Genomic DNA, 20,251 nt, shown 5'->3' on the forward strand with positions numbered 1-20,251 from the left:
TATACATGCAAATCTTTTTTCATGGTGACCTGGTCACCTGAAAGCCATTAAATAATAAAGACACAGGGAAAAAACATTTTAAAAGTGCTTCTCATGGACGTGCATGATAAATACTAGCATATTTATCATAGAAGCATAGAAAGTGGACTGATGTGGTCAAAGGCCATGGAAACAAATAGGTCTTTTTGTGGCACTATGACAACACATCACAGAAACACATAAAACACAGACTGTTTATTATAGAGATGTCAGTTTCAGAGTTTGGAATGAGTAAAAAAACTAGCAAACATTACCTTACAGAAACTGTAGAAACTTGCAGAAGTGAAATTTCTAGAAGCCTGAGGCCATGCCATATTGTTTACATTATTAGTGAGGAATGTAAACCACATTGCTTATGTTAATAACATGTAGCAGTATGTCATGACATAGCACAGTCCTGAGAAGAAAAAAAAACATAATGCCGGTTTAAGCTGATTTAACTGGCATGACCACCTTCATCTTAAACAGCTTTACCAACTTTACAGTTTTAGAATTTTGACATAGAACATGACCATAAAGTGTTTAATACATTTAAAATTATACAGTTGCATATAAAGCTTTCTGCATGTTGGGATTGGTAAATCATCACATGGTTTCATTGAATTCCTTTGTTATCATCCATTCAATATTTATTCTTTATTCTGTCTTTCTGCCTAGAATTTCAAATCAGCATGGACATGGTTTAACTATTAATGTAAAACCAAAACCATTCACCCCTTAGATCTATGTCAGTATTTTGCACTTTGATATACTTTTAGTTGTATCCGACTGAAGACATATGGTATCATGGAGACATGACAGACGAACATAAGGAGAATTGGAGTAATAAAGCTATTTTGTGACAGCAGTACAACATTGCATCCGGCCTTACAGCAGCAGGCATTTTCTGTCTTTATACGGACAGAAGAACCATCAGTGGCAGTTGTGACAACCATAATCTGTTTGGCTGGACTAATAAGCATTTTAGCTGCATATTGCTATTTCAACACATTATTGGCATTGTGTTCTCAGACATTATCTTTGGGCTCCATGAAATTGATTTGCAGCCAAGCACACTGGTGACCATTTTGGGAATTCCAGAAATTCTGGTCATTTTCCAAGTAACAGCACGGACTGTCATATTATACTAAAGACTAATTTGTTGTACGTGTAACAGTTGGGAGTGTAGTGGATAAAAAATAAAGTAAGATTTATAGTAACAATGCTTCACATTCTTATCATAATGAGAATGTTAAAATAGAATGTTTTAGGGTCAACTTGACACATCTAGTCAGATCCTCAATGAACAATCTGGACATAATTTACCAAAAGAAATGAAATCTATTGAGAACAGCACATCACCCCCATGTGTAACACACTTCGCATGCTGCACACACAGAGAGCGGGAAGAGGGAACAGAATGCATGTGAGCGTGGTATGCGTGAGTGACAGCCTTTTCAAACAGCATATGGTCATGCTCAAAAACACACTTAAAAATAACAGCAAATGAGTATGCACGTCATTAGCAACATGTTTTGTGAACAGCACATTCCCAAAACACTAATTGACTTAAACCTGTGTTAATCGTGGCTTGTGTGTTTCCACATGTAGTGCCTACATTATATTATATTGCCACAGTGTAGCAAGTTGCCATTTCTGTTTGAATTGAGGTCACATTGAAACAAAAGCTTGCAAGCAATTTTTTGCATTGCATTTGGACTGTAAGAAGTCTATTGCTTTTTGCTATGGTGAACTTGGAAACTTGGCTTTTTTCCTGTTCTCGACTTTCCAAAGATCTCCTAAAAGTTCTGGGTGGTTCTTAGTTTCTGCCTCCCTTTAGGAGCAATGCAGAGTGACAGTTTGTGTAACCTCTAGTGACCTCTGAGTGCTTGCTTGTATTTAATATGCCATTTCACTGTGTATAAATTGCCAGATTTTGAATATTTGAGCTACTACTGCAAATATACAGAATTTTGGATTGTGTCCGTAGTTTGAGGCTATACGTTACTTGTATGGGACAGTAGTCATGAAGCTGAACCAGATGTTTGTCCACATTCTTATGAGGCCCGGGACTGTGAAGGAGGGGTACACGCTCAACCCATTTCATGCTGCGCAAGCCTTTCGGAGAAAAAGTCTCTAGTGACAGAACTGGAAATGGGTCAGCATTCCATAGATGTGTTGTTTCTTGATTTATACCCCCCAAGCCAAAACCAGCAGGCCAGCTTTAGTTGGGTAAAGCACTGTTCTCAACACCTCTCTGCTAAGTTAGCCTCTTTCAAAGAAAATGTGTTGTTATTAACAATTCAAATACATTTTTTGGGGGTGATATAGCACACGCTGCTCCAAGAGACCACGTTCATTACATTGGCTTCTCAGCCTAGCATGAAGCTCCTGAGAGGTAGTGAGCCATGACATTTCTCACATCTAAATTTCTATAGTTAGTGGCTGAGAGTCTAGTGTGGATCGGCCCTCAAGGGTTTCGCTGTTATCAGGAGCAGGATGTGGCATCCCCATCCCATCAGTGTTATCACCTAAGAGTCGTATCCATGTCACATCCATCTTGACCCGAGCGTCCCACGAAACCACGACAGAAGCAATTAGTGGGACCCTGAGGGGGCGTTGCTCCCCTGGTTCAATCTGAATGATCTAAATTCTCACGTGGAAGCTAATCCGGGCCTGGTTCCCACAACAGCTGCAACAAACGGCTTTCTTCTAGGGCACTAGGGCATGAGAACCTTTTCTGGCAAATTTACGTGGGAAACTGTAATTACGTCCATGGACACGGAATTGTATGCAAACCTTGCACTTTTTTCCCAAGTTGTGTATTTTGAAAGGCCTGGTGGTCAAAATGACACCTGTGTCCACATGACATTTAACAAATGTTTGCTTATCATTTATAACCACTGAATCAGAGGAAGAAACTCCGCACCCAAATAAAATATAAACAGGGTTAATTTAGCTCATACGCAAAAGAGCATACCCATCCACACTCTTAACAGGGGCCATGTGCAAAATGTGACACTAAATCACACTGTGTTCTTTTAGGTTCCACTTCAAAGTGGTTCTGAAGCGGAGGTGGCTCACCTACGGTCCTGTGATGAAGACATCTCATTCAGGTAATGGTGGGAAACGTAAAAGATCCGGGCCATTAATGAGCATGTCACTGCCACCCGCTGTTTCGGGTGCCTGAGGAGAAACCGAGTGGGAGGCCAGATGCTAAATGGATGCTTGTGTTGTGCCAGTCGCCCCCGCACAGTCATCTGCATTAGCAAAAAAGCCTCATTTTGCCATTTTCATACCTGAGGCCTGCCATATAATCAAAATCACCACATTATTCTATAAGATCCTTTTTGCAAATTACAACCCATTAAGAAAGAACATGGATCAATTTAGTTCGTTTAGTTTGGGTGCCAAGGGTTGCCATCTTCATTCAAAATAAAAGACAAAAGGTTGTTGAGACATCTGAAGAATGGTATTGTGTCATGGTAGTGAATACAATATCTTATTATATATATATCTTACTAAATTTGACTCTTGATTGGTGGAAAAAAAAATTCAGGAAGATGCTAGCTTTTTGTTGGTTTTCTGTGCATGTGTGTCACATGTGCTTGTTTACATGGATGTGTTTTCTTGAGGCTAAGTGCAATGAGAGTCTGAATATGGGACAAGAACAGGCCTGTATGGGGCAATCCAACTCATCTGTACCGTAAGGATGATTGGCAACCTCAGTCAATTCAAATTAGCTCAGGTTTTTTCACTGGATATCATGGACAATAATTTGGGGATAGGCACTCAAGTGAAAACAAGGATACATCTTGGGAAGATATGCTATTTTTATGATGTCATAACAAAAAAATAATACATGCATGCACAAATGACTTGCTGGAAGAAATTGAGCAAGAATGAATGTTTTATTAGGCTATATCTACATATTTTTCTAAAAATCACCTGAACAGTGGATGAATGAGATACGTAGCCTAATGTTTCTAATGTCTGAATAATGCATGACTGCATGACTAAATATCACAAAAATCATTCAGTTGTCAAACAAAAGACAGAGCCGACCTGTTGAGGTCGCTTGTACATTTTAAACGAGACCAGCCAGCTGTTCATAAAGGCAATCGCTTATGTTTTACTTATGAACTAGTCTTACAGCAAACACTGCTTTTACCTGTCTGACGCCAAGTGATACGGATCCACAGCGCACACAGTTTATAGGATTACACTTGTATTGATTTAAACTGTTTACATTGTGAATTTAATGGTATGAATAAATTTAAATTATGAGATTAGAGACTAGGCACTTCAGCACAACCTGAGCATCTGTTCATAACAACCATGCAAGAGGCAGATCTATGCACTTGCATCATATATAGTTTGGGCTATGTGTTTCATTCTTTCTGTATGTTTACAAAATTCTTATGATTATGCATTTGAACAAGATGTTTAAGGGTTGGGAAATAGGAAGCATGTGATGGGAAAGAAGGTCTCCCATGTACATGACAACCAATAAATCTCCATCTCTGCCTATTGCCAAGAGTAGAATGTTTCCAATAGAAAATGTGAGTGTTATTTGGCACAAAGCAGTGAAAAAGTCTCAGTTTACTCATTCTCATAAAGCTCAAAATAGTTTTCTAAAAAGGTTTTAGATTATGTTTTGGCTGTACGTTCAATAAATTGTCAATAATTTGTTAAATTAACAAATTGCCTCTGAAGCAGACCAGCTACACAGAGAAAGAAAGGAGCATGTTTATGACCGTATGACCGAGTGAGTTTTTAAACCACCTTGGTCCCCTGTATCCCACCACAAGAGCACCCAGAGGGCGTGAGACTCGAGGGAATGGTAAAATGACAATTTGCTTCATTTCCAGTGCACACTGTAGGACATTAGCTAGTCCCCCCAGCAGCTGGAAAAAAAATTGAATTAACATCAACCGTGTGTCTGACCCGAGTCCTGTTAGACGCCATGCAAATAAGCTGGCACAGACTGCAATGAAAAGCAGCTCTGATTCAAAGATGGGCACATTGATGTCACCAGCCAGCAGACATTAGAGTAAAGGAATATGCAAGAGTAGCACTCCTCCCCACAAACTCAAGAAGTGCACTGCTGTAGCATCATAGGAAAGTTGCATATCATTATTATAACTACTAGTACTTAATAAGCTTTGCTAAGCAGGTAAGTTGATGTGGTCTTGTTCTTTTCATATTAAGACACGTTAATACCAACTAGTTTTAAGAAACACTTTAATTCATCCTCTGTTTGTGGTGCACCCTGGATGGATGCCGCCCTTAGCATTTGCCTATATTGCCTATTCCATGTGCACAGTCATGACGCATATAAAAATGTCTACCGTGAATTAATTGAAGGTTTAAAAATATGTTTCGTTCACCTCATTGGAAATGCAAACAAGGGCCAAATGCTCTTTGTTAAACTGGACAGAACATTGTTCCTGGTCTCAGTATAAAACTTGCAGCCAGCAACTTTCTCAAAGGCTAGAGTAGTGACAGTCATCAAGATCCTGACCTGAACACATTTATCTTGTGAATTTTTGTTTGTTCTTCACAACCATGGCCAGTGATTTTCTTCTGTCAGCAAAATCATCTGATGCACCTAGGGAAATTAGAGATCTGGCCTATAGATGGTTTCTGACCCTCACTCATTTTCAGTCATTTCTAAATGTGGGCTGAGGTTGCCAGATCAACTTCCAGGACATCAGGCACTGGGCGGGACCCAGACTGGGTTGGGTACCGCAGGGCACATGAACCCTTCAGTCACACATTCACACCTTCTGCCAATTTAGAATCACCTTTGAATGGTGGGAGGAACCTGGCGGAAACCCATGGCAAAAGAGGAAGCGCATGCAAACACACACACAGCACAAGGACCCGGATTTGAACCCATGACCTTAGAGGTGTGAGGGCACAACTATACCCAATGTGGTATTTCACTGCCCTGGATCCTGTCACATCTTTTCTGTAAAACTGAGGAGAGTGGAGTAAAAAAACTCTCTCTCTACACACAAAAGCACTGTATTCAAACCACTTCAACTTGTTGTTACCTGGCAGAAAGAGGCATGGCACAATACAGGTTAAAAGGATGAGCAGTTTCTAATTTATTATCACCAGTAAATTATTATTGCAGTTAATATGTGAATATTGTATGTAAAAAGGTACCAATGTTACAGAGAATACCAAAATGAAAGAAGGAGGAAAAGATAGAAAAGGACAGCACAGCCTGGACCAAGTTTCAGAGACATCACCTGATCCAGGAGAAAAATGGGAGGAGAGAAAAGTCTCGAAAGCCAGAAAGTCAGGTTTCGATGGAAAAGCAGCTGAGAAAGAAAGTTTAGCCCGCTACCACACGTGAACAATCCTTTATACACCTGGCCTACAGGAAGCTGTCACAGACCAATCAGAACCTGTTGTTTCTGACGTCATGGCCCCCGGTGCCTCCCTTCTGGGATAGACAAAGAGATCAGGGCGGGGTATCACAAGAACCTGTGGCAGGCATTTCACACCTCTTGCCATTTAAAGTGAAGTGATTGTCACATGTGATACACAGCAGCACAGCACATGGTGCACACAGTGAAATTTGTCCTCTGCATTTAACCCATCACCCTGAGGGAGCAGTTGGCAGCCATGACAGGCGTCCGGGAAGCAGTGCGTGGGGACGGTGCTTTGCTAAGTGGCACCTCAATGAGACCTTGGCAGATCGGGATTCGAACCGGCAACCTTCTGATAACGGGGAAAACGGAGGTGTTGAATCTCCATGCAAAACAAAAGCACAGAAATGTCATGTTCCTGCGACGTTCCATCTTACACTTCTAAACTAAGAAATGCAAAATCCTGGAGCACCCTTGAGCTCAATGTTGATCATTCTCGAACCCAATCTATTCCCATTATAACATTTTTATCTGGTGTGCCCACATATTCTGTTGACTAAAACTAAACCAGAGAATATCATTTTCTAAAAGGGAATGAAACAAATTGCAGCTGCCTAGTATGTTACAGGGCAGGAAGGTGTTTTTTGATTTGCTAAAAAACCTTAGCGTCTGTGATGCCACGGTGCCCTGGGTTCTTCAGCCCATCATTATTGCGGAGGTGGAGGATGGGCAACCTGACTGTACCAACTTGCTTTGCACATGCTACGACGCTAGACTAAGAGGGAAAGGAAATGTGCGGGGAAATGAGCAGGTAGGATGTACATAGTTGACTGTTGCATGTTGAGTTGTATATTACGAGGAGTTAAACATAATTTAGTGTAGGTGGGAGGTCTCCATTGCATGGAGCCAAAGAATAAGAACGGCTGTCTTCTCATTAGTCAGGAAGTAAAGTCAGGGTGTGTTGCTGTTAACTCCACCTTCCAGTATGTTTTTTATTGCACAATAAAAAAGGTCTTGTGTTACGTCTCGCGGTTGGTGAGGGACAGGAACAAAGCAAACACAAGGTCCACGTTAATGTCCACATTAATGTGGCAGCAACTACTGGGTGCTGCCTGACGTCTCTTATGGAGACCATCAAGCCCAATTGGTTTTAGCTGAGCTGGACCAGGACCCATTCAACAGGCCCAACGGCACCAGGGCACCGGAGGGGCGGCGGCGGCAACCACAGGGTTCTGGCCCTGCCGTTGCTGGGGGTCCTCTATCATCCAGAAGGACCCGGACCCTCTGGTTGCAACCCTGATGTGTTGTGACATGGCAGTTGTCCTGGACCCTCCCACTGGTCGCACCTGTGGGAATGAATTAGGGCTGTTCCTCCTTTCCTGCCACTGCACGTCCCTGCCGACTGGACACTCTTGCCCCCCTGGAGGCAGACCCAGGTCCGCGCCTGGCCCGCCCATCTCACAAGCTACCGGAGGGTCCAGTCCTGTCACTTACCTGCCCAACCCCCCTCTTTAGAAGGAGCTCTGAACCCGCATAGCACCTCCCCCCCAAAAAATATAGGGGAGAATCCCTTATACCTCTCACCACCACGGCCTGGACTGGCATATTCAAGTCGGGGACCTCCTCTTTGGGGATCTGCTTGACTCTGGCAGCGCCACCTGGTGGGAGACAACGGGGGTAACAGAGGCAACATACGGACATTTAACAGACACTTAGACACAATTTGCGTTCCTGCTCCCACCTCTTCTCATGAAGAGCCGGGGGAGAAGGCAGTCTGAGCTCACGGGTCGGCCTCCAGTAAAGGCAAATGGGGCAAGTCTCAAAGAGGAGCAGGGTGGGAACAGATGAGGTCCTGGTTCGTCTCCTCTCATAAAATGCTTGGAGAGTTGGGTGGAGTGCTTGGTCCCACCTCCTCTCAAGAAGCACGGTTCCTGTTTCAGCATCCTTTAAAGAAGCCCAGAGAGAACACAATGCAAATTATTGGTTCAAAATGGTTTAGCCAGCTGAACAAAAATTAGGCTGGTATGACGTTAGCATGTTTTGTAAGCATATGCACTAAGGGTAGTGGTGGCCTAGCTGGTAAAGATGCGGACCCATAATCAGAAGGTTGCCACCTCGAATCCCAAACCACCAAAGTGCCACTGAGGTGCCACTGAGCAAAGCACCGTCCCCACACACTGCTCCCCGGGTGCCTGTCATGGCTGCCCACTGCTCACCGTGTGCACTGTGTGCTCTGCTTGCTGTGTTTGACAATCACTTCACTTTTCACTCACTTAATTTCTACTATTTCAAAAAACACGCCAATCCTGTGATGCCAATTAAAACCCAGATGCGTTAAATCCTCGTTCTGCTTTAATGCTTCACCCCTGGAAAAAGTAGAATGTGTTGGAATTAGCATTCAAGCTAAATGCGGACTGATGGACTGGAATGCAATTTCCTCTGCCACAGACGATTTCCTGATATAAATTTTCCTTACATACACACACAAAAAAAAATATATCCAATAATGTTCACAGACTGGCCTAAGTGTGTGTGTATATATATATATGTCAACACACACTTGTTATTGTTCTTATTCTAAATGAACTATTTCACAGGCCAACTTAGGCCAGTGTGTGAACATTATTGGAATGAATTGTGTATATCCATATAAACATTTCAATTTCATATATAAAACATTGAAATGTTTATATGAATATACACATTTCATTACAAATTAGTGTAATCATTAGTTAGATTGCTCATGCTGCTTTTTGATTGATGAATTTCTTATCCTCCTCTTGGTGCCAGTGGGGAAAATGTTCATTAGTTTTCATTTTTCTGGATCAACTGGAGCCAGACAAACCGTGGTGAAGAAAATATGCAAGGATGAGGAGGAGGCTACAGACAAGGGAGCTTGTCATGCTGTTCATGTTTTTCTATTTATGAATTCATTTATACAATTAATACATGGCGATTATTGAGAATTGCCTCTTTCTTTTATAATAATAAGTATTGCATTGGTAAATATGAAGTTAAGACTGCTGAATAAACTAGAATCACCATGACATGATAGAACATTTTGACTGCAGCATGTCTGCTTAGACAACCCTACAAGTTTACATTTTCATTCAAAAGCTTTGGGGTCACTTTTTGTCTGTTAAAATATAATCAAATTGATGATGAAAAGTCCTTTCCAGACATTATTCATGTTGTAAATAACCATGGTAGTTGGAAATATCTGCATAAATGTGTAGAGGAACTTTAGCAGAAATTATTAGTCTTAAGCTCCAACAGAATGCTTTGTTCATTAATGCAAGTCTGCCATTAAAAAAATATTAAATCTTTTTTGCACTGAATAGATAGAACAACAAAAGTGAATTTTTCCTCAGCCTTGTTTGATTATCTGGTGCATCAGAATAAAGCTATGAATACTGTCTATATGGTCATATTCTTTTCGATGGTACTGTTAATGTTTTTAATCATTAAATAAATAACCAAGGTATGCCTTAAATGTGACAACAAGGCAGACTGTTTTCATTAATCATCAAATATTTCTAATCTGCTCAGAACTAAACAAACCATGTCACTATCAATCATTTTCAGTTTGCTTGGCATTGAATGTTGACCTTTGACACATTATGATTATGATTACATTTTTATTTCATTTTATTAGCTTTTTATGACTTTATTTCAATTGTACTTTTAATGCATTTTCATAGCTTTGTGAGAACAAAAGTCTGTTCAGGATCGGGATTCTAACTGGCAACCTTCTGATTACCGGGCCACTTCCTTAACCGCCAGGCCACCACTGCCCCAATGGAAGCAATGGCCTAAATTCAACGACAGCCATTTGTGTACGAGCACAAAAACGTCAGTGAATAATTCTTCCTTTTGCACATGACTTTTGTCACTCAGAGTGGCATTAATGTCCAGGTCTTTGGTGTCATGTTTTTCTTTCTGTCTGAATATGCCCCATATTCATATTGTCTTATTCGTATTGACGCATTGTCTTATTTTCAGATGTTCTTTCAGTGAAGCTAACCTTGTAAATCAAGACATCAGAAGATTAACTTTAAACATCCCTGCACCTTCTCCACTGCTTATTAAAGCTTCATCCCCATGTTGCCTGTCACAGTTTTTTTTATATGTCTTTCTCCCGTGTTTTCAGCTATTTAGTTTCAGTGACTCACCTTCACACATTCATCACAGGCCGGGGTTCTGAAAATGATCCAAGTTCATATAAACCCGCCTGCGTGGCACGTGTACTGCATGGCAGTACAAAAGTTATAATTTGACTAATGAGCTGACAAATCTAATGCTTTTGTGTGAAAAATCGGCAGGTTTCCTGTTGTTGGCGTAATGGTTTATAATGACAGCCGATGCTGCGTTATCGTCCCGGTCCCATTAGGGTCACCGTAATGAACATGATGCATGGTTAAATGGAGTCACTCGGTTCATTCTTTGTTTAATGTTTGTTGAATGTACTTTATGGGACGCCTCTGCGTACACACGACTGCTGTGCGTTGCTGTTGTAATTGCTGCCGTACATGCGGACAAACAAACGTCGTCCCGAAATTGGACCAATAATGCGCAACCGCCACTCAACTTGTTTTCCCTGCTGACTGCAAAATGGGGGGTTAAGGGAGAGGTCTGGGGTGCTGGTGACTCTCAGTGCACTTTAATTTGTCCTTTCATGGGTGATTTATGGCACGGTGAGTTTTTATAAAAAAAATAAAAACGAAGAACAGCTCAGGTTTTTAGGTCAGAGGCCTTTGGGTGTCCCAGACCTCGTTGCTCCCTTGCTCTGGGCCGGAATTCGTTGCAACACGTTGATGTCAGTGTCTGGCAGCGGCGGTGAAATCCTCCTGGGTTTATGATTTTTTTTTTTTTATGCAACAGAAGAAGTCCGACCAGACTCTCAGAAACAAAAAAGAAAGAAAAGAAAGAAGGAGAACGACGTCGAGCACAAGCAGCTCCGCATGCGGCGAGTAAACATCCTGCGCGTTTTATTCTGGAAGAAGACGCAGCGGGACAGTCGCCCCTATAAGATCTGTCCTGGGGGAGAAGGAGCCCCCCTCCCCTAAAAAAAAGAAGGGAAAAAGAAGCTTCGCGGGAGCTGGTCCGTGGGCGCAGCCGCTCGCAGCAGCGTCCGGTCTCCGATGCTGTTCCACTGCGGGACGGAAACGTCGTTTCGGGGGGTGAGTAAAACCGTAAAAAAAAAAAGTAAAACTTTAATTCCAACTTTAATACGAACCGGAGTCCGGCGCGCTGTGGAGTGAAGGTCTCTCTCTCTCTCTCTCTCTCACGGTCGGTCGCTTCTTTATTCAGGTAAACAAGGCGCGTCCCCGAGGCGCGCGAACCTCTCGGGACCCCGACGCGACTTTTCCGATAATATTCTTATTCTTATTAATAATTACTGCGTGTGGTTTCCAGACGTTTTCTTGTGTTCCGCCCGAGTTCGTTTTCATCGCTGTAGAGAGAAAAGCAAATATTAGATTTGTCGCGAACGAACCTTATCAGTGATTTATGTATTTAATAGTCCTGTTCCAAAACGAAGTGGCCATTCACCAATGCGAAGTGTTAACCTATCAAACGCAATTTCAACGTTTACCTAACGTGATTCATTTAGACGCGTTCAGTGTGTGTGTGTGTGTGTGTGTGTGTGTGTGTGTGTGTGTGTGTTATTAGAAGAGGTTATTAGCCAAACAGACCCGGTCTTCGATGGGAGATCATGTGAGGGGTCGTTGAGACCCCACCTCCCCACACTCCTTTAGTTCTCTCTCACCTCCGTTAGTTTTTTTTGGGTTTGTTTCCCTGGTTCCTTCATAAATCTAAATCGATGCGTCAACAAAACATTTACTGAACAGACTGTTTCATTCCGGACGACGTCGGCGCGAACCTTTCAACTTGAGTCCTCGCCGTTGACACATGAATTCAGTTCAGTGTGAGTGACTGCAACATTATCCCCCTTCAGCACTCTCTCACACACACACACACACACACACACACACACACAACAATCTGTCACATAGCTTCATCAAGTGGCCATTGATTTAGTCTGTCCGCTTATTTCTCAGCCTCTTCCAACACAAATCTCCGTCGATATCCGGCCGCTGGTGGACTCACCCGCCCCGACATTATCTGGCTCTGTTTGGTCGCCGGTGAGGACCTGTCTGCGAGTGTAAATAGACGATACCGGCCCCCGCCATGGAGATAGAAACGATAAGTCACACGGGTGACGGACCGATCTGCGGCCCAGCCGAGCGGCAAAACGTTGAAAAAATGCGCGGGGCAGCGCTCGCGTCCTTGGAGACAAGGCCCCATTCCACCCTGGTGAGAAGAGGTACACTTGGTACACTTCACTGGGTACACGCGCGCTGAAGATTTGTCCATCACTCTCTCACTCTCCACCACCGCTTAGTCCCGTTCCTCGGGGTCGCCCACGCATTCGATGGACACGCCTACAGACAGTCCGCAACAGGTCCGAGCCGGGAGTCGAGGAGGCGCGAGGCCACGTTGCTAAAAAGCGTGCCACCGTGCAGCCTTGGTCCTCTGTCAGCATCTCCTAAACACTGCTGTCTCCTTTAGTTCCTTGGCGTTCCTTCTCCGTTGCCGGATCACGGCGGTGAAACGCGCGGCGCATAATCAGCCCTTCTTTGATGTACGGAATGGCTCCCCATCCACGGCCTTGTAACACGGCCTTCGCCAGCCACCAGGGAGTGACATCGCCGCCACCCGAACGCTGGTGGGATCTTGAGAGGGGGAATTGCTTGTTAGCGAAGGTGATCCGCCAGAAATGAGCATATACTGACGTCGCAAAAGTAACGCTGGCCTTAAAAAATGCGTTGGAACTGACCGGCATGGCTACACAATACTCCCTCTGTTCATTAGAAATCAACCTTTTGGCACCCAGTTGCTGACGCGTGTTGCATAATGTTTGCCAGGAGGATTGAAAGGCAGAAATGAGTATTTAATCATCTTAATAAGAGCAGTTATATGCTATTTAAGTTGTTCTGTAATTGACCATTAGCCAGTCAAATTCTTCATGTGCTTCATTCTCCCTTAATTTTTTTTATTACTATTATCTATGATCATGGCATGGCAGATACATTTTAGATAAAAAATGTATATTTATATACATTATATTACATTATACACATGATATATTGTTCTTACAGGCTGGGCAGTTGCAGTGTAATATAATGCTGCAACGTGACAGTGTGGATATTTTTCTCCTTTTCTATGCTGACGTAATCAATGTAGCGATGTCGTACTTTCCCAAATGGAAATGGACGAGCGTGAAAAACTCGAGGAGATCGACTGGAACGCTCGCCTGCTTTCTCCCGCGTCCGCCATGCAACAGGTGCGCGTGCGTCCCGGGGCGCGGTGACGCGCCAGCGCGACCGTCACGTTATTCGCGCGGATAAATACCGGCGCGGAGCGGCGCGCCGTCAGGTCGCTGAACGCGACTCCGTGGAGAGAAGGATGACTACTTTAGTCCGGGAACCGGCGGCGCAGCTGAACGCGCGCTCCCGGTCGGGCGCGCGCCTGTAAGACGCGGGTTCGGCCGCGGCTGGTGCGCGCGCACGTGGCCCGCGCGTCCGCGAGAAACGCGTTAAGGCGAAGACGGAGCACCATGGACAGCGCATGAAGACAACAGGTTAGTTTCAGCTTCGGTTTGAAAAAAAAATCTTTATCCTCAAAGTATTTTTGTGAGTTGCAAACGGGCAAAGTTGCAATTTATAAAAAAATAAAAAAAGGACCATAACAAGGGCAGAAATCACGAAATTGAGTTTAAAATAAATAGGTTAAATACCCAAATACCTAAACTGTTATTATGGTTATCTGAAGTGCATTTACATGTGTTTATTTTTAATACTCATTTCCAGATTGGTTGATTTGTCTTACAGAACCAATGAAACCTTTGTGTGTGTGTGTGTGTGTGTGTGTGTGCATGCACATGCATGGCGAGACACCGGGAATTTACTGGAATGCAGTCACTGATTGATAATGGCACGTTTAAGATCCGTTAATGCCTAAGCTGTAATGAGAGGAACGACACTTCAGAGAAGGCCCTCACGAAATGTTAAATGGCCCTTTAAGATTTGCTGGTGGAGGTGGAGATGTCACCGGGACAGTGGATGTGGAGACGCACGTCACCGCGGTTGAAAACGATGGCTCGACGTGCCTGTTTTTGCTTACAACAGCGCCGTCGCAGCCCTTGTGTATCGGAACACGCCTGACTGGGCTTTCTGCCTCAGTCCCAATATTTGTGCAACAGACTCTGCGGTCGCCTCGGACGCTCTTACCTTTCATGTAACAAAAAACTCAAGGTCACAAGGGGCTGTTGTTGAACTAAAAACTCTATGAATGAATAATGTGTTGCAAAACAACTCCCACCCCCCCCGCTTCTTGGCTTAATAAGTAGCAACGCAGACCTTTTTGGGCTTCTTGGCAGAGTAAAGCCGTGGTCTTCACTTTGCCTTGACCAATCTGAACCCGCTTCTCTGCTGCTACATGTACATTTTGTTTCTCCACTCAGCTGCATGAACACAACTCGTGTGTTTTAACGTTTGAGCAGCGCAATATAATATAATATAATATAATATAATATAATATAATATAATATAATATAATATAATATAATATAATATCGGTGTTAATAGTGTAATCTTGACCTGCAGACTGTAAATGTGATTCCATGTTCTCACCTCTGTTTCAGCCTTTCTCGCGACTCAAGGGTCTGCATCCCATCTTCTCAACTCCTGATCCCTTCATCAGTCCGCCCCAGAGATGGAGGGCCAGGACTTCCTGTCTCCCGCTGCGAACCTCAGCAGTTCCTACCCTTTCACGTTGTCCGTGTTGAGCTTCAAAGGCAATGAAACGGGAAACCAGACTGTGGGGCAGCTGTTCGAGGGCGGCAGCAGCATGGTGACGGCGCTCATCTCCATCACCGTATTTGTGATGGGCCTGACGGGAAACACGCTGGCCATCTACGTGGTGCTGCGCTACACGAAGATGAAGACGGTCACCAACATGTACATCCTGAACTTGGCCGTGGCAGACGAGCTCTACATCCTGGGACTGCCCTTCGTCACCACGCAGAACGTGCTCTCCTATTGGCCATTTGGGGAATTCCTGTGCCGCGTGGTCATGACAACAGACACCCTCAACCAGTTCACCAGCATCTTCTGCCTGACTGTCATGAGTATCGACCGCTATATGGCCGTGGTCCATCCGATCCGCAGCACCAAGTTGCGGCGTCCCCGTGTGGCTAAGATCATCAATGCCATAGTGTGGGGACTCTCCTTCTTGGTGGTGATTCCAGTGGTCATCTTTTCCACCGCACAGAACCACCAGAGGTCCTGCAACATCAGCTGGCCAGAGCCCAGGGGACTGTGGCCCAACATTTTCATCTTCTACACGGCCACTTTAGGTTTCTTCTTGCCCTTGCTTGTCATCTGCCTCTGCTATCTTCTCATCGTGATCAAGGTGAAGTCCACAGGGGCGCGAGTGGGCCTGGCCAAGCGTCGAAAGTCTGAGCGCAAGGTGACACGCATGGTGGTGGTGATAGTGGTGGTCTTCGTCATCTGCTGGCTCCCATTCTATATCCTCAACATCGTAAACCTGGTCAACATCCTTCCGGAGAGCAGCCTGATGGCTGGCATCTACTTTTTCTCCGTCACGTTGACATATTTCAACAGTTGCGCCAACCCTCTGCTCTACGGGTTCCTCTCAGAGAACTTCAAGCAGAGCTTCCGGAAGGTTCTGTGCATTCACAGGGCCAACGGCGTTGCCGATGGAGAACTTGGACGTTCTGAGGACAAGGTCCAGAGGCAGTCCACCTTTCTCTCCACAAACAGTGATGCCAATGGACATGTTCAGAATGCCCAGGTAAAGTCACTTTGTTAGTAAAGTCCTGTGGCTTGGTTCCTGTTCGAGTTAAGACAAGTTTTCAATTGTTTAACCTTTCTAATCTGCGAGTCTATAGCCTGAGGTGCAATTATAAAACGCTGAAAACGAACATGCTGCCATATTGACTCATGGAAGTGGGGTGGGGGTGGGTGGGGGTTGATATGTTTTCCAACTGGGATCAGGACCTGTCTCATATAGAAGGGAGGAAGAGGCGGAGATGAATGTGGGAAAAGTGCCCGCTGACATTTAACAGCAGAATTTTATTTGACATGACCGTTAGTGTGACAAAATGCCTGACATAAGAGATTAGGTTTATGCATTTGTTACAATAATGCGATTTAAGTACAACAAACAGCCTTTACAGCCTTTTCTGTAACATGACATTGGAAGAGGAAAGCACATGACACGCAACCATGATTACACTTTTTTACAAGTTTTTTATTGAAAAAAAAAATGCAACAAGGGTCATGTGACAAAATAAGGTTGCATTTTACATAGTGATTTAGATGTAAGGCGTTGTTATTTTTATGTCTATGGCGCTAAGGTTATTGTGAATTTCTCTCAGTTATGCATGTGCTGGCTGTGTGAAGCGTCTAGGAAGTAAAAAGAACGAAATAGAACGAAAAGCTGTAACACTGGCATTGGCAGACATATTGCAATTCCAGGAATGCAAGACTTGGCCATGGAATGTAGCAGCTAAAGCCTGAAAAATGTGTTAACATGTGGAAAATTATGTCTTTCAAATTTACTTCTCTTTGTGATTCCCTTGGGGTGAACAAATAAATAAATTCATTAAATAATATATGAAGACCCTGTGCATTCTTTTTTCTATAATTAAAATAAAGGACCACTGTTGTTATAATAATAATAATTATTATTGTTATTATTAATATCCGTTGTGATAAGTATATTGCAGTGATGCTATTACATTGCATTGTAAACATCAGTAAATCATCAATGACTATAACCTTCTCAGCAAAATGTCATGGATTCCTGAAATCCAATAATTATCAATATTATCAATAATTAAACAATGCATGTCCAAGCAACTTCGCCTTCCGTAATGTTAATGGTGCATGATCAGGTTATTGATTCTACTGTAAAATTAATTTAATAACTTCTAATGTAGTTTCTGAGTGTCTGAGTGTAGTATTTTTTATTATTCTGATGGATGAGAACAGCCCTAAGAATCTGTTTGCTTTTTTCCCAGAGTGTTCAGATGGAAGTCTCTGGGACAGCCAAAGCAGAGCTTCTGCCTTTTGAGCCAGCGGTCATTGGCCAGTCCACGCTCTGAGGCCTGCTGCTGACACCAGGTTTCATAACTGTTGACTTTCAGAAGCCCACAGGAAGGAGTGTTCCAAGTCATGGAACCACGACTCACTGCTTATAAGCCAGCTCCGCCCAATTTCTGACGGATCTTGTTGTAACTGTTCTCAGAAGACAGATGCAAAGAACAAAAAAAATCACAATCGATCAAAGTATCCAAATGTGTGTCTCCCTGTGATGCCATTTACAGTCGAAGAGAATGACAATCGCATGTGAAGGACTACCTTTTACCATCATGTGGCAAATGCCGTGTCACATGGCCATAAGATGTTTCTGCTAGTGGTGAAAACATGGAGTTGTCATTATATGCTAATCATTTGCGACAACGAGCACTTCTCTAGAATGTATTGACTGAAAAAAAATGCAGCCGGCAAATGCAGCTCTGATCTGAGTTCTACTGGAGGAAACCACCCATCCGTACTGGAAGATCCTTCCATGCTGATCACTGATCACAGGCTCCACTGAAGAAGTAAAGTATTGGTAAATTGTGGCTCACGTAGCATGTCTGAGCTCAATTTGATGAAAATGAAGAAAAATACTAAGGTGTTAACTTGCACGTGAGGACCATGGTGAATAAAAACTCAGAAATTATGTGCATTTAAAAAAGATATAAATTGGGAACACAGTGTCTATCTTGCCAAGCTGAAATGAACCTTTTCATATTACTTGAGGGGCCAGATATGAAGCTGTGCCATAGTGTAAGATGGGCAATATGGTGTTGATGTGCAGCTTTTAGATCTTTTCTGGTGTTAAATGCAAGTTGCGACGTGGTTGTACTTGCCTGCTTGTTCTTACGACTCGTCATTATTATAAAGCTGCATGCACATGCTGAAGAAATAAGCAAGCAAAACCAAAATATAACTAAAGACATCTGCATGGCCGTCAGATTTATACAGATAAAGCCTTAATCCAGTAATACAGTTATACGCGTATTGTGAGACTATGTATGGATTAATTAAAACCCATGTCTATATCATGATTACATACCAAGCAAAATCCGTGTTGTTGTAAATAAAGTGATATGCATAAACAGTACTGTGAAATTCTGTAGTTGACTCCTAGCGGAAAATTTCCTTGGGCTTAATTTCCTCAGTGTGTTAAATATTAATTCACTACATACTATACGCACCTGATGCTGCACCATTGACTTTTCAGGGAAAAAAAAAAAAAAATGTATTCACTGATGAAAAAGTGTCACGAGAAGTGTTTATGGCTTTGTGTTTAGATGCTGGCTGTATTGAAATGTTCCAAAACATGACCAAGAGAAGACTGCATGACAAGAAACATTGCGTTTTGTGATAATTTACTAAAGCAGGTGACCATTTCCATGATTTTATAACTTTGTGGTATATTTATGTAATGGGTGTTAGATATTTAGTGTGATTATTACAGTGATATTGACCAAGTATTGGGTTTTTTTAAGCACTGCTTTTTTAACAGGGTTCTGTAATTATAGTAATACATAATTAATACATTGCAGCCTTCCCACAGGCAAAAAAGCGCATTATTGTATCGGTGCTACAATACTTTTGTCATGATTGTAGAGTGATGTGAGTGGTTTTTTGTGAGGTGATTTAGTGAGACAATATCTGGCCTTTGCTTCCTCAAACATCAGGCCTGACAGGTATTTGCATAGTGACTCATGAAGCTGTGGCATTTCTCCGTCCTGTGCAATGTGTTATTTTGCCCTCATTTATGTAACCATATTTCATGCAGGATCATTGAATATCTCACTCCATGGCTGCATTTTTCAGGGTGAAAACGGTATGGGCTTGACTGGTGAACGTAGGCCGCAGAAAACATTCTTATTCGCCAGTGCTTTGGCTGTGTCATGTCATGACCCATGTCTGGTTTCAATTGAGGAAATACTTGGTGTGGTAGCCCAAATTCCATATAGACAGACTTTTTCTAAACAGAATATTTGAAAAACAGAAGCTTTTGGTACAATTTTGGTCAAAACTAAAGGCAAAGCCACCCGAGCCTGATTGACTGCACTACCCCTCCACACCAAACATCACCCTCAAAACACATCCACATCCCCTCCTAAATATTGTAAGAATAAATATTTGTATTTTAATAAAATGGAAGAGAGCAGAGTAAATGGGTTTTGTGTGCTGTGAGGACGACTCTGGAAGGTGAGAGGGGTGACGGCGTTGGGCTAAGAGACAGTCTCGCCTTCAGGCGCTTGTCTGTGATCAGTGAGCTGTGCCACAGTTCCTGGCGGTGGGTTCTGCTTGGTGGCTTTGGAGTGGAGCTGTTCGTCTGAACACAAAATCTCAGGTAATAACTGCACTGGCACAACGTGCTAAACTATTCATCCAGAATAAAAACATATTTTCTTCATAAACAGAGTTTAGAATGGGAGGAGCCCTGATGAATGATAGACCTCAAACTACCTCAGACTGGATGATTAAAACCCACTCACGTCAATAGATCATAATAGACTAAATGTCTTTAACAATTGCATTTCTTGTTTTAAGTAACTATTTTGTTGAATTCTGAGGACGCTAGTGAACAAGTTCCATAATTAATACTACCCTGCCTGTGTGTCTTTCTGTCAGTCCTGAGACTTTCACCCTTCTTATTAGAATCAAATCAGCTTCACTCAGCACCACTCTCACCACCAA

General features: G+C 43.0%; 1 protein-coding gene across 3 annotated transcripts; it reads left to right on the top strand.

Annotated features, from left to right (window-relative positions):
• Nucleotides 1-11,287: 11,287 nt before the first annotated feature.
• LOC114794616 (somatostatin receptor type 5-like) lies at nt 11,288-19,706 on the top strand. Of its 3 annotated transcripts, none has more exons than XM_028987274.1 (3): nt 11,288-11,581; nt 15,106-16,277; nt 17,509-19,705. In XM_028987274.1, exons 2-3 carry the CDS (start codon nt 15,177-15,179, stop codon nt 17,590-17,592), a joined length of 1,185 nt encoding a protein of 394 aa, XP_028843107.1. In that variant the 5' UTR covers nt 11,288-11,581; nt 15,106-15,176; the 3' UTR covers nt 17,593-19,705. The 3 variants fall into 3 exon arrangements, with proteins under 3 accessions (XP_028843107.1, XP_028843106.1, XP_028843108.1); XM_028987273.1 differs by lacking the exon at nt 11,288-11,581 and adding an exon at nt 13,693-14,043; XM_028987275.1 differs by lacking the exon at nt 11,288-11,581 and adding an exon at nt 14,290-14,902 and having other exon boundaries at nt 17,509-19,706.
• The last annotated feature ends 545 nt before the right edge of the window (nt 19,707-20,251 follow it).

Source organism: Denticeps clupeoides, chromosome 7 (assembly GCF_900700375.1).
Source record: "Denticeps clupeoides chromosome 7, fDenClu1.1, whole genome shotgun sequence".
NCBI lineage: Eukaryota > Metazoa > Chordata > Actinopteri > Clupeiformes > Denticipitidae > Denticeps > Denticeps clupeoides.